Genomic DNA, 14,605 nt, shown 5'->3' with positions numbered 1-14,605 from the left:
TCTAAGTCTTTTGGTGAATGGCAGTATTTGTAGTAACCATGCTGGCAACTAGTAGTCATCTTTACCTCTTCTTCCTCTTCTACTCCTATAAAATATAACTTTATACATATTAAGCTATAGTTCAAAAATCTCTAAATACCCTGAATTAAAGTCCTAAGCTCTTGAGAATCAGATCTCTATTTGTCTCACATGAATTTTTTCTTATTCAATCAAAGTCTTATTCATACAAGTCCATTTTTTTCTACTGATATCTTGTCTATCGTCTGAAAACTCCTGCTTTTGTGCCTCTGCTTAACTCCTTGCCTGAAAAACTATTTTCTTCTCTCTCCACCTATCCAATTTCCATTTCCTTTGAGGACCAGCTCAAGTCCCTAATTCTTTCACAAAGCTGGGAAAGCTTGTCTACCACAGCCCATAGTTATCCTTTTCTCCTCACAAATCCAAAAGCACTTTCATGTGGTCATTTGGTTCTAATACTATTGATTAGACACAACGAACATACTATTCAATGCTTATCTTTTTTCCTCTTCAGTTATCCTTGAGGGATAGCTTAACTCAGAGTACTAAAGTATATTTATAGTAGGCACTCAAATATGTTACCTGGATTGATCCCAAAGAGCCAATAAAAAGTGAGAAAATTAAGATTTGTGAGAATCACTGTTAGAGTAATACTTCTCTTACTTGCATTGCTAGTTATTTATCAAACAACTCCGGCTATGTAGAACACAGATGAGAACCAAAAGAAGGAAAGAAGGATTTCTAAACAGCCAAATAAACTGTCCCTTGCCCAAGCACTGAATCTCTGGTACTTTACTTAAAAGACTCAACTTAAAAATTCAGACCTCTATCAAGGAACTGCTATCATTGAGAGGAAAGATTTTGAAATCTACATGCATGTCTAAAACTTCTATTCTGGGTGACAGTAAGATCAGTGATTTTTAGGCTGTCTTAGTGTCCACAGAATCAAAGTGATTTTTAGGCTGTCTTTGTGTCCACAGCAAGGGTGGTGAAAAAGTCAACCTGCACTACTTAGCCGTGGGATCCTAGAAAAGTAACAATGGGTGGAAATACCTAGAAAAAACAGTAGAAGTTGAATGCTTTAAAAAATTTGAGGATATTTACTTTGGAAAAAAGGCTTAGCTGGGTGCAGTGGCTCACGCTGTAATCCCAGAACTTTGGGAGGCCAAGGTGGGCAGACTGCTTGAGCCCAGGAGTTTCTGACCAGCCTTGGGAACATGGCAAAATCCCGTCTCTACAAAATTAAAAAAAAAATTAGCTGGGAGTGGTGGCTTGTGCCTGTAGTCCCAGGTAATGGGGAAGCTGAGATGAGAGGATCACTTGAGCTCAGGAGTTGGAGGCTGTTGTGAGCTGTGATCACACCACTGCACTCCAGCCTGGACAACAGAGCAAGATCCTGTCTCAAAAAAAAAGAAAAAAGAAAAAAAAAAGATAAAATAGGATATGATCACCGATGTCCAATTCTTTTAGTGCTGCCATGTAAGAAAAACTGGAGACCACAGGTGGGAGGTAATCGCTAAAGTACAATGAAATGTCTAAGACAGTTTCCTGTCCCTGTAGTTCTTCAAGAAAATGTTGATGAACTGCTGCCTAAGGAGGCAGAATAGTTGGAGCTCCCAGCCACTCAACTCCTGGCTGTGAGGATGATGGGGCAGAGGAAGGAAGTGAGAGTAATGGGAACAGAGAGGAGAGGCAGAAGTGGAGGCAGGATTGTTTCCAGCCTTCAGGGTTCCAGGTCCTCTCCCTGGCTCATTGCATCTGGTCATCCATCCTTACTGATGCATTCAAACAAAACAATATTCAATTTTTAGAAATAATACGTCAAGAGTATAAAGTAACACTTTTTTTTCAAAGGAGAAAAAAATACCTGCGATTTGCTGAGAAGAAACTTTTAGCATATTAGTTTTCATATAATTTTGTCAAAAGTTTCACTAACTCTTACTTGATATAAGACATGTAAAACAAATATTTCTAGGGAAGCTGAGTAGATAAATGAACTTAACTAAAACATTCATATTACAAATTTTTTTGGAGGGGCTGGGAAATCAAATGTATTTGGATATGCTGGAAGGCAACAGAAAGAGTGATAGAAGGCAAGAGAAAAAGTAAGAGAAAAAGAACAAGAGCAGGACAAGGTAGTAACGGCTGGCCATGGTCTAACAGTGAGAACACACCTCTGCCTTTTTTCTGCCAATGAACAGAAACTGGGGGCAACATATGTTTCTTCTCTGAATTCCTCTGGCAGAAGAAGAATATTTACAGTTTGGCTTTGGCTTTTAATAAATGAAAAAAAAGTAACTCAGTACAGGGCCAAGTGTCAGTGCTTTAAGGGAGGCACTGATAGACTTTTTTTTTTGAGACGGAGTCTCGCTCTGTTGCCCAGGCTGGAGTGCAGTGGCATGATCTTGACTCACTGCAAGTTCCACCTCTTAGGTTCACGCCATCCTCCTGTCTCAGCCTCCCGAGTAGCTGGGACTACAGGCACCTGCCACCACGCCCGGCGAATTTTTTGTATTTTTAGTAGAGACGAGGTTTCACCATGTTAGCCAGGATGGTCTCAATCTACTGACCTCGTGATTTGCCTGCCTCTGCTTCCCAAAGTGCTGGGATTACAGGCATGAGCCACACTGATAGACTCTTATCACTGCTTCCAGCTGTGAAACTGATTGATGGCTTTAAGGCCTCCAAGGAGTATCTGCTGTCAGCTATCCTAACTATTTGCAAAAGAAAGCAAAGGTGGTGGGATGTGAAAATTTTGCAAGGAAAACTTCTTAAATTTTTTGAAGATAAAAATGACAAACATCCTGTAGGCCAGGTGCAGTGGCTCACGCCTGTAATCCTAGCACTTTGGGAGGCCGAGGCGGGCGGATCACCTGAGGTCAGGAGTTCGGGACCAGCCTAACCAACATGGAGAAACCCCGTCTCTACTAAAAATACAAAATTAGCCAGGCGTGGTGGTGCACGCCTGTAATCCCAGCTACTTGGGAGACTGAGGCAGAAGAATCACTTGAACCCAGGAGGCAGAGGTTGCGGTGAGCTGAGATCGCACCATTGCACTCCAGCCTGGGCAACAAGAGTAAAACACCATCTAAAAAAAAAAAAAAAAAAAAAAAAGACAAAGATCCTAAGATACTAAGAAAACCTCAGTTCTATAAGGCTGATGAAACAAATAACAACATTTGGCTAATTTTCCCCTGAAGGACTCTAGGATGGTTTTGTAAACATCTTGGGCCATGAACAGACGTAACCCTTGCTACCAAAAATGCAAATGGCTATCCAAATGTATAGACACACATAAATGGTACGGAAAGTCCTGTTTCACTCAGATATAAACTAAGTGTGAGACCAACCTTAATGCGTATTAGATTACATTTATTAAAAAGTTTTGGAAGTTGGGTATGAAAGTAAGAATAAAGTCAATAAAAATAAGAGAAAAGCCTGACCAGCCTGGGAAACATAACGGGACTCCATCTCTACAAAAAATTTAAAAAATTAGCTGCACATAGTGGGATACACATGTAGTCCCAGCTACTCAAGAGGCTGAGGTGGGAGGACTGCTTGAGGCCAGGCGTTTGAGGCTGCAGTGAGCTGTGATCATGCTGCTACACTCAAGCCTGGGCAACAGAGTAAGATGTCTCAAAACCAAAAAAAAAAAAAACCAACAAAAGAGGAAAACCTGTAAGACAAAGACTCAAGAAACAACAAACGAAATAAGTTAAATTATTTTAAACAGTCCTTTAAATCTGGGTCAGGCCATTTGCTCGGGAGCTCTCTACGTAGAAGCTGGAAGTGGTTGAATTCTTTCTTGGGCGTTATGATGTCTTTAAAGGGACCACAGTCTCTCTCAGAAATAGAGGAAAGAAAACAAGCCCTCTGCCCTCCTAGAGGAACACAAACACGGGTTTTTCTTCTATTCCCTTCTCATACTGTCCAGCAAAAGAAATTATTTTAGATTTCTTTTGCAAGTTTATTGTTGTGCAAAGAAATCAACTCAAGCAAAAACAAAAACAAAAAACACCCACAAAAAAACAGGCTTCTATCAAAAGAAAGCATGATCAGTTAATCTACAAAACAGACAACTAGGAAATGAATGGCTTACTCAAGTTTCAAAAAACAAAGATCATAAGGGACTACTTTAAGAACAGAAGAACAAGTGGATAAAATAACCTACAGACAGTGAAGTGGTTCATGCCAAAAATATCACATAATTATCATTACTATATTAACCTTTCCTTTACAAAACCGTGTACTTTAACTTAGTAGATGACATCTCCTGAACACATCCAGTGACTCTACAAGTTGCTTAGACAGAATTAGATTCTCTATTCATTCATTAAAATTTACCAAACGCTGTATGTATCAGTCACCAAGCTAAGAATGCAGGATACAAAGCTGCCTAAGATATAGGTGGATCCTTCTCTCATAATGCTTATTCTGAGAAGGGTAGCTAATGTGAACAAAAAGCTATGACAATGGGATCAGACCTACAAGAGATATATGCACAAAATACTACGGGAAGAATAAGTTATTCCCATGGGGGTCAAAAAGGCGTCACAGAAGAGCTGACATCTTAGTTGCCTTAAATGGAAAAGAAAAAAAAAAGGCACTTCAAGCAATGCAAGTATTTATGCAAAAATATAAGAAATGAAAAATATGTTTATTGAAGAATAACAGTAGTCTGGTTCACACTACACAATGCAAAGATGTGTGTTACACAAGGTTATAAGCTAAAAAGAGTAACTCAGTTTATGTAAATCAGTTCTGAATAAGAGACAGAAACTCAGCCGGGTATGGTGGTGCACGCCTGTAGTCCCAGCTATTCAGGAGACTGAAGTGGGAGGACTGCTTGAGCCCAGGAGTTCGAGGCTGCAGCGAGCTATGATTGTGCCACTGCACTACAGCCTGGGTGACAGACACCCTGTCTCAAAAACAAGGAGAGAGAAACTCTTTTAATACAGAAGTAGAAAATATTTCTTTTTGGTTGGAGATTATTAATTTTAAATTTCTAGGAAAAAAGGGACTTTGTGTATTTTATTTTCCTCTTTTCCACGCAGTTTTGAGATGCTGCCTGAGAGAATGCAAATCAAAAGTTTTGAGATGCTTTAGGCTCACATGGGAAATCCCTAAGAAATAGTAAAAGTATGAATCTTCACTGAGGAAGAAGAGGCAAAAAAGCACAAGAACCCAGAGTTGAGTGGAAAATTCAAGGACAGGACAAGACAGACATGTAGGGTTATCATTTAAGGGACAACTGTGACACACAGGAAGATCAGGAAACCCAGGTTCCACAGCAGCCTTCAGTAACTTGCTTGCGTCTAGGGAATCCAGTCTGTGAGACTGGATGTTCTCTAAGGTTCCTTCTTTCAATGGCTACTACACATGACAAGTGAGAAACTAAGACTGAGTGACTGAAGAAAAATAGGCCACAGGTATATGATGATTAAATCCTCTGTCTTTTATATCTCATTTACCAGTTTAGAGAATATGGTCTTTGACACAACAGGAGACCTTTCAGGTTTTCTTAACTGGGGTTCTGTGAAGAATTATCTCCTAATGCCCTAGAGCAGTGGTTCTCAAAAGTATGATCCGAGGATCCTGGGAATTCCTCAGACTCTTTAAGGGTCCATGTGGTCCTCCATTTCCCAACTGACTATTTGTGTGAGGCTGGATTTTCTTAACATACTTCAATTAAACAACATATGTAAGGCTCAGTGCAGAAGCAGATATGAGAATCCAGTGTCTTCTATTAAGCAGACAGACATCACTAGTCTCACTAGAAAAATGTAGTTGTTTGTTTTGGAAAATATAGTTTCCATTACAATTGTATTATTTACCCTAACAAGTAATTTATTAATTTAAAATGAATTAATGATTGAATATTTGATACGTGTCTCATTTTTAATTTCTAATATGGTAAATATTAATACCTTTAAGCCATATAAGCTAGAGCTCTTTGGGGGTCTTCATTAATTTTTAAAAGTATAAAGCAGTTCTGAAACAAAATGGTTTGAAAATTGCTACCTTAAGGCACCCAATGTATACAATAAAATCACTTCACTTTTATGCATCTAAAATGGGAGAATAGAGAAAACAGTCACTCAAATCATTTTCTGTATATTATGGTTCAGATGAGGCATCACGATTAAAAACAATATTGTATGGCATATAATAGGTACTCAATGAACAAGGGTATAACAGAATTAGGATATTGGATTAAGAGCAACATATGACTTCCAGTTGTTAGGACCAAAATATTTAAAATAATAAGCTTGAAGAATAAGTTACTGTATAATACTGATATTCTTATTTTACTTCCTACGTGTACTTGAGACACGCTGATTGTTTTTCTTAAAAATACAGTTTCTAGAGCATTCCAATTTAGACCACATAACATGAGCATTCACTCAGATATGCTCACTAACACCAACACCCGGGTCCCATCTATTGAAAACAGCGCGTAAGAAAAACCAATCTACTCCAGCACCACATTTCATCTCATGGCTGCAGGAAGTTAGTGTCTAACAAACCTTAACAGACATATAACAACATTAAAACAAACATACAATGTACTTTCATAAAGCAACTTTACTGAGATCATACAGTGCATTTTCCCTATACTTACCGTATCCCATATCTGAAGTTTTATCTGTTTCCCGTCAATAGTTATCATTCGAGCACCAAACTCTACACCTAAATAGAGTAAAAAATGATTTGTTACAAAATCAGTGGGAATATATCTCACTTTTGAGGATTCAAAACAGAATGTTTACTTCCAAGACATGCTATGCTAGGTAATACACAGACTTTAACAAATGCAGCTCCTATACTTAGAAAATATATAAGCTAAGGAAGAGGTGCTAATAAGACATAAGCTAAGGACATAATTAAAATACTAAGACACTGAAATGTGGCAGAGTCAATATTAAGAAACCAACTGTGGTCTTCATGTTTTGCAGGCTCAGTAACATAAAAATTAAAAAAGAGATCATCCAAGAGCCATAATTATTAATCATAAATGTTAAATTAAATGTTAATTAAAAATTACATTAATACGGTATAAAAATCACCAAAAAGGGACAGATATATTTCAGTATCATAGTATTGGTTCTAAGCATGAATAATTAGCAAGGAAAGAAATCTCCAAATCTGCCATTAGCTATAACCAACGTTTTAACATACTTCCCAGACAGTGCTCCATGAATACACATGCAGAAATAAGTATATAATTCTGCATAAATGGGAACATAAAAATTCTGCTCTGCAATTTGCTTTTTATTTAATAATACATCACAGACATTATTCTGTATCACAAACATCCTTGCAAATCATTAAACATAAAACTATGCCACTATTTTTGATGTCTGCATAATATTCTTTTGTGTACAAATAATTTACAAACTTGATACTTTATTGCTACAGATTTAGGTTGTTCTCCTATTTTCACTAAACAGTGAATGTTAAAATGAACTTTCTGCATCATTTTTCAACTTACTATAATTATAGGCAAATTATAAGAAATCGGACTACAGGTCAAAAGGAACACAGACTTCACACCTACAAGTTTACTACTTTGGCTTTTAACTTGCATTTATCATCTTTGGAAAGTACTCATTCAGTCATCAAAATAGTAGAAAAATAGGGGATAATTTTAGAAGGGCAAACAGTTGTGAAGACAACTCTGGAAGTAGTATATCTTTTATACCAAATCATTACTACCTAGAGTATGTTCAATCAGTATTTAGATCATTTAGATCAGAGTCAGGGTGAAGGGAAGACACACATGGTACCCAGAAACCAAATGTTATCCTGGCAGAAAAACAACTTCTAGTTTCCCAGAGAAGAACATACTGCCCAATGTCGGAATTCCAATTCAGCATCTCCCATAACTCCCCAACTGTGATTAGAAAGGTGAGAAACAAAGGTAATTTGTCCCATGACATAAAACCTGATGAGCTTTTACTCTACATTATAATAGTTATTCCATCCCACAGGCCTGATGAATACCAAGAAACTAAGATGATGTTTATGTTTCTCAGGCTCAGAAATACAAGAAAGCTAGAGAAAAGAGATTCAGGGGTCATGATGTATCAGACTGAAAAATGAAAAACTGACAAATTAAGCCACATAAAACCATTACAGTATTTACATATATATGCACCTACATATGCATATAGATTCATAACATATCTATGTGAATATACATATTCATATCTGTTCTATGCCAGAGGGTGGAGTCATACACAAAATCCATTAATGACATGAAAAATGAAATTAGTTGGGGGAAGAAACCAGTTGCTAAGTAAGATACAGATGTTCTTTGAAATACTCCGTATTGAAAATGAATACATTGAAGCACAAAATTTTACATGTCAGCGAGATATCAGACAGAGTAGAGGCTTTTTCATGAATCTATTGTTTCTACCTACAAATGAGAGAGAGAGAGAGAGAAAAATTTATTTTTATTTTTCCTTCCACTGTCAGGGATGAGCTGGCTTTTAAGCACAATCCAAAACTATCTACATTGCTCATAATGTCAAATTTAACAAAAAACAACTACAGACTAGAAAAAGACCGACCCATGAATGCTCCTGGTACCAAGGGTGAGTAGGTAAGGAAGGCAAGGCTAGCAAAAGCAAGCAGATGCTCCCACTCTGGAACTGGTATCTTGAGCAGAGGGCTAAAGATATGGAAATCGACTTCTGATCATTCCATCCGAGCAGATGAGTAGCTAACACAACTGCTTCTGCTGCAGGAGAGCTATTAACAGTTTCTGCTTCCTGACCTCCAAGATGCTTTGTTCCTGCCCAATTCCAAGACAAAGTTTCCAACTTACTGCAGGTTCCATATGTAACTACAGATATTCTAGAATATTTCCTTTGCTTACCCTAGCTAGAATTGGGTTTTAGTATGTTCGTCTCTTTACTCAAATTAAGCAGATCACCTGGACCCACTGGCTCAGTATGGCCTGCAATCCTACACTTTGAGAGGCTGAGACAGGAGGACTGCTTGAGCCCAGAGAATTGGAGACTAGCCTGGACAACATAGGGAGACCCAGTCTCCATGAAAAATTAAAAAATGAGCCAGGTATGGTGGCATGTGCCTGTGGTCCCAGCTACTTGGGAGGCTGAAGCGGGGAAGGATCACTTGAGCCTAGGAACTCGAGGTTGCAGTGGGCCATGATTGTGCCACTGCTTTCCAGCCTGGGCAACACAGTGAGACCCTGTCTCAAAAAACAAAAACAAAACAATTAATAAAGTAAGCAGGAAGAAGTCATGAAGCTTAAAATCTTTAAACAATGATTTTGCCTCCAAAAATACATCCAATTTTAAATAAATCTGTTAAGTGAACATCAAGAATGTTTCTAAACCAGGGATATGTCATAATATAATAGACATTTTAACTTCACTTATCAACCAGGTCAGGATGGATAAAGAAAACCAAAACAGCAACAACAACAACAACAACAACAAAACACAAGAAGCAAAGAGACCAATTAAAAGGCTATTGTATTATATTTAGGCATGAGGTTAAAAAATGGTGGTGGGAAAAAAATACACATCTCAAAAAGAAAACCTGACAAGTGTTGTTGATTACTGAAAAACTATGATTTCTGTTTTCCTATCAAATGAAGCAAAAACACACTTTAATTTTAGCTTCAGAAATATAGCTCTTTCCCATTTACCTTCCCATAACTGGGTTCAATGTAGGTTTTACCCTTTAATTCTATGTGACAAATGAAAACACTGAATCCTAGTCTCTTGGAAGCCTCAGAAACAAATACAGAAACCAAAAACTTGACTTCTTTTCTGGAATATTAACATTTTTAAATCCTTTTCCTTGGATGTATACATGCTTGAGAATTCCATTTAGAAAGGTTTCCTTCTCTTTTTTTATGTGATAAATTGTTATTCTCTATGCCTTTGAAGCCTTCTTCCCAGATCCATTTTCAATTAACAGCCAATTTGGCTGCTAGATAAATTTCTGTGGAGTCAAAGTCAAGACCTCATTTACCTGACATTGTCAGGGAGTAATGCTTATTTTCTCAGAAATGTTATTCACTTCCAAGCTTCCAGAATCAAATACTCTGAATAGGTACACTTTCTAATTGTCTCCAATCATTATCATCCTTGCATCATTTACTGAGCATTCATAATCAATATCTACTAGGTTGTGTGACCCTGGGCAAGTTATTAAGCCCCTTCTTTGTCTTAGTTTTCTCATCTGTAAAATGGTATTCACAATACCTACCTCATGAGTTTTTTTAAGATTAAAAGATGATTACATATAAAATAGAACAGTGGCACACTAAGTATTTAATATGTCAAGTATAATTATTATTATTCCGTATTATGCACTAGAATGTCTAAACTACCATCCACATGACTAATGATGACAGCCCCTGTGAGAAAGGGCTATCTGTCAGAGACAGGTAGTCACTGGTACAGATACGTGCAGAGGCAGAATGTGGCTCCTTACCTAGGTAAGGCTGGGGCGTGCCCATTCAGGCCTCCTTATAATGTCAAGGCCAGAACTTCCAGGCTGCTGGGGTACTAGGTGGGGTGCTAAGCAGAGAGCACAGCTAGGTGTAGAGTAAACAGCTTTCCTTACCAGCACGGTAACATATGGACTCCTATCCCCTATTCCTGTTCCTGGAACCTAGACACTGCAGAAGTTCAAAATGGAGACTTGTGGGAAGGTGGCCGGATTTTTCCTAATTCTAGAAACAAAGGAAAACTAGATACAAAAAGTAATGTCCTCAATTTTCTATGTAAAACAAAACAGCAAACACCACACTTAATGGCAAAACCCTAGAATAATTCAAATTATACTGAGAAAAATATTACAATATTTTCAATTTGGAAATTATTCTAGAGAATTTGGTAAAAAATTAGAGTAACAAAATTAAGAGAAACAGATTTTGGCTTAGGAAAAAATTATAACTTACAGATAAGACTAAATAGTCTACCTAGAATGTGCAAAATAATTTAACAACAGTGATGAAAAAAATTTACTTACAATAGCAACAAATCTATAAAATCTCAAAACAAACTTAGAAAAGCATAAGGCCTATATGAACAAAACTGTAAAATTTTACTGAACAGCATTTAAGAAAGTCTGAATAAATGAAAATATGTATTATGTGTATAAACAGGTAATCAATGCTGTAAAAACATAAATTATCTCCAAATTAGCCCATAAATTGAACAAAATTATTTTCAAATTTAAAAGCCTCACTAAAAATCTTACAACTTGGCAAAGTTCCATCTGGAAGAACAAATGCACAAGAACAATCAAGAAAACTTAGAAAGGAAAGAAAGAACACCAACTGGTATGAAGTACACTACAAAGTTACAGCAACTACCACAGTGTGATATTGCCTCATGAAATAGAAAAAAAGATGTGGGAGGCCAAGGCAGGCAGATCACAAGGTTGGGAGATCAAGACCATCCTGGCCAACATGGTGAAACCCTGTCTCTACTAAAATTACAAAAGTTAGTTGGGTGTGGTGGCACATGCCTGTAATTCCAGCTACACGGGAGGCTGAGGCATAAGAATTACTTGAACCCAAGAGGTGGAGGTTGCAGTGAGCGGAGATCGCACCACTGCACTCCAGCCTGGCAACTAAATGAGACTCTGTCTCAAAAAAAAAAAAAAAGAAAGAAAGAAAGATGAACAAAACATATTTTGGCACCCTCAAACAGGCTTGCTTACACACAGGGATTTAACATATTACAAAGGTAATAGGACAAGAATGAATGGCTTAGTTAATGGTGTGAGGCCACAAGCTATATAGGGATTAAAGAAAATGATAGCAGCCATAAAAAAGAATGAAATCGTGTCTTTTGCAGCAGCAGGGATGGAGGTGAAGGCCATTATCCTCAGTGAACTAACTCAAAAAATCAAATACTGCATGTTCTTGCTTATAAAGTAGGAGCTAAACAATGGGTACACACAGACATAAAGATGGAAATAATAAACACTGGGGACCCCAAAAAAGTGGAGTTTGGGAAGGGGGTGAGGGATGAAAAATTACCTATTGAGTACAATATTCACTATTTGGGTAATGGGTATGCTAGAAGCCCAGCGCCCACCAGTACACATAAAATTTTAAAAAAGAAAGTGATATATACATGACCACATACCGAATAGAATGCAAATTTAAAGTTACGGAAGAATATTTAAGACATTATATGTAATTTTTGCATAGAGCAAGGCTAGGAAGCCACAATAGATTTGAGTTAAAAACAAACAAACAAACAAACAAAAAAACAACTAGCTATCCCTTAATAATTCAAAGTAGCAAAAAGAAAAAAAAAAAAAAAAGACACAGATATACGACAAGTAAAATCAAAGAGAAGATAAATAGTTCTTAAACATAGGAAAAATGCTCAGCCTCACTAAAAAAGAATGAAAAAGTAAAAAAAAAAAAACAACTTTTTTGTCTCTAATATACAAATATTAAAAACTGAGCTGCAGTAGAAGGAAGGATGAGAAGGAATGGGCACTTTGATACAACAGCGGGGAGAGTGCAAATTAGAACAGCTTTATGTGTGTGTTTAGGAATACTTTAAAAGCTTCAGAAGGCACTAACACACACCACTCAGTGGTTGCTGGAGGGCCAAAGTTATATAGGGAATTTAACTCTCCCCAGATTTTTACAACATTTTCACAATGATCACACTCTGAGAGGAAAATACTTTCACATATTAAAAATCAGCTACAGAGGGCCAGGCACGGCGGCTCATGCCTGTAATCCCAGCACTTTGGGAGGCTGAGGCAGGCGGATCACGAGGTCAGAAGATCAAGACCATCCTGGCTAACACGGTAAAAACCCATCTCTACTAAAAAAAAACTACAAAAAATTATCCAGGCATGGCGGTACGTGCCTGTAGCCCCAACTACTTGAGTGGCTGAGGCAGGAGAATCGCTTGAACCTGGGAGGCAGAGGTTGCGGTGAGCCAGGATGGTGCCACTGCACTCCAGCCTGGGCGACAAAGCAAGACTCAGTCTCAAAAAAAAATTTTTTTCAGCTATAGAGACTTTATGAGAGCTTAATGAGAAGTTCAAGAGGTCTTTTAAACTATTATTCTAACTTCTTAGCAATGCTGTTCTAGGCAACTCAAGTTACTAGAAAACTGAACCCCAAATAAATGAGGTGTATTTTAAAACTGATTTCCTGTGGTAAGCCTGATGGAAGATATCATGCTTCAATTCTATTACTTTGTCCTAAAAGTATACTTTCATTTCCACCAATCATTCCTTTCTTTTTTTTTTTTTTTCTGTGAGGCAGGGTCTTGCTCTGTTGCCCAGGCTGGAGTGCAGTGGTACTATCATGGCTCATTGCAGCTATCATGGTTCATTGCAGCCTTAAACTCTTGAGCTCAAGCAATCCTCCCACCTCAGTCTACCAAGTAGCTGGGGCTACAGGCATGTGCCACCACGCCTGACTAGTTTTTAAACTTTTTGTAGAGATTGGATCTCACTCTGTTGCCCTGGCTGGTCTCAGACATCTGGCATCAAGTGATCCTCTTGCCTCTGCCTCCCAAAGTGTTAGGATTATAGGCGTGAGCCCAGCAATCATTTCTTATAGGCTGACTGGTTTAAGGAAGTGGGGGAGATAGGTAAGAAGGTGAAATCAACATATAAATGGTCTAGCCACTAGACTAACATTTGTCAAACTGTCCATTTGTAGGTAGTGAAATAAATGTAGTGGAAATTAGCGGGCTATGCATTATTTGTAAGCAACATAACTGAACAGTATAACATAAAGGAATGCAAGCATTAAGCCCTGCAATGGCAAGTACAACTTTATGAAGTTTTCCTCCACTAAGTAGGTAGAATATTTAGCAAATATTTTTAGAGTCCCTAATATGTACCAGGTGCAGATACAGCAATAAACAAAACAGAGAACCATCTGCTGTCATGGACCTTACTTTTTATTGGTGGGGTAAAATCTATTTACCTATATTTACTTGTATAAAACATTAAGGAGAACAATAAATCTAGGTGGGAGGATGGGTATGAATGTGTGTATATGGGTATGCAGATTAAAAGCTGGAAAAGAGAGCCATGAAAAATAACCATCAAAAAGGGAAAAATTAATGATGCCTGAAAGCAAAAAGAACTACTAAAGCAGTGTCCTTCAGTAGGCCCTGGCTAAGAACTTAAGTTTACCCACAGCACCAAGGGAAAGGCTTAGTTTATAGGCACAATGCAGGTAGGTGGGTCAATGCAGTAAGTAGTGGAAACCTGTGAAAATCCTCTTCTACTTGCCTCTATTTTCTAAGTGAAACCGAAACCAGGTTATCAGCTGAGAGTAAAGATAGCAAAGATATCTTGCTTAAAGAGCAAGAAAGTCTGATATCGGTCTACAGGAAACTAAAGGGTGCATATAATGGAAATAAAAGTACAATTATCAGGTAGTACTAAGGGTTTACTTGACGTGAGTGTCCAAAAAATTAAAATGAGACTAGTTAGCATGGCTCTGTACTTTTCTCCAGATGTGTCTAGCTGTACATATTAGGAATAGATGACTGGATTTAACCTATGGTTTAGCCACAAGACTATGATACAGCATGAGAGGGAC

General features: G+C 37.7%; 1 protein-coding gene across 1 annotated transcript in view; it reads right to left on the bottom strand.

Annotated features, from left to right (window-relative positions):
• RAB2A (RAB2A, member RAS oncogene family) overlaps positions 1-14,605 on the bottom strand; it is a 109,090-nt gene that overhangs the window by 49,952 nt on the left and 44,533 nt on the right. Inside the window, exon 3 of the mRNA XM_023222361.3 lies at positions 6,641-6,708. Coding sequence (XP_023078129.1) covers positions 6,641-6,708 — 68 coding nt within the window. The remainder of the gene's footprint in view (positions 1-6,640; positions 6,709-14,605) is intronic.

The sequence above is a fragment of the Piliocolobus tephrosceles genome, chromosome 7, assembly GCF_002776525.5.
Source record: "Piliocolobus tephrosceles isolate RC106 chromosome 7, ASM277652v3, whole genome shotgun sequence".
In the NCBI taxonomy this organism is placed as follows: Eukaryota; Metazoa; Chordata; class Mammalia; order Primates; family Cercopithecidae; genus Piliocolobus; species Piliocolobus tephrosceles.
Note: the sequence above shows the minus strand (reverse complement) of the source record. Positions and strands in the feature narration are given on the sequence as shown.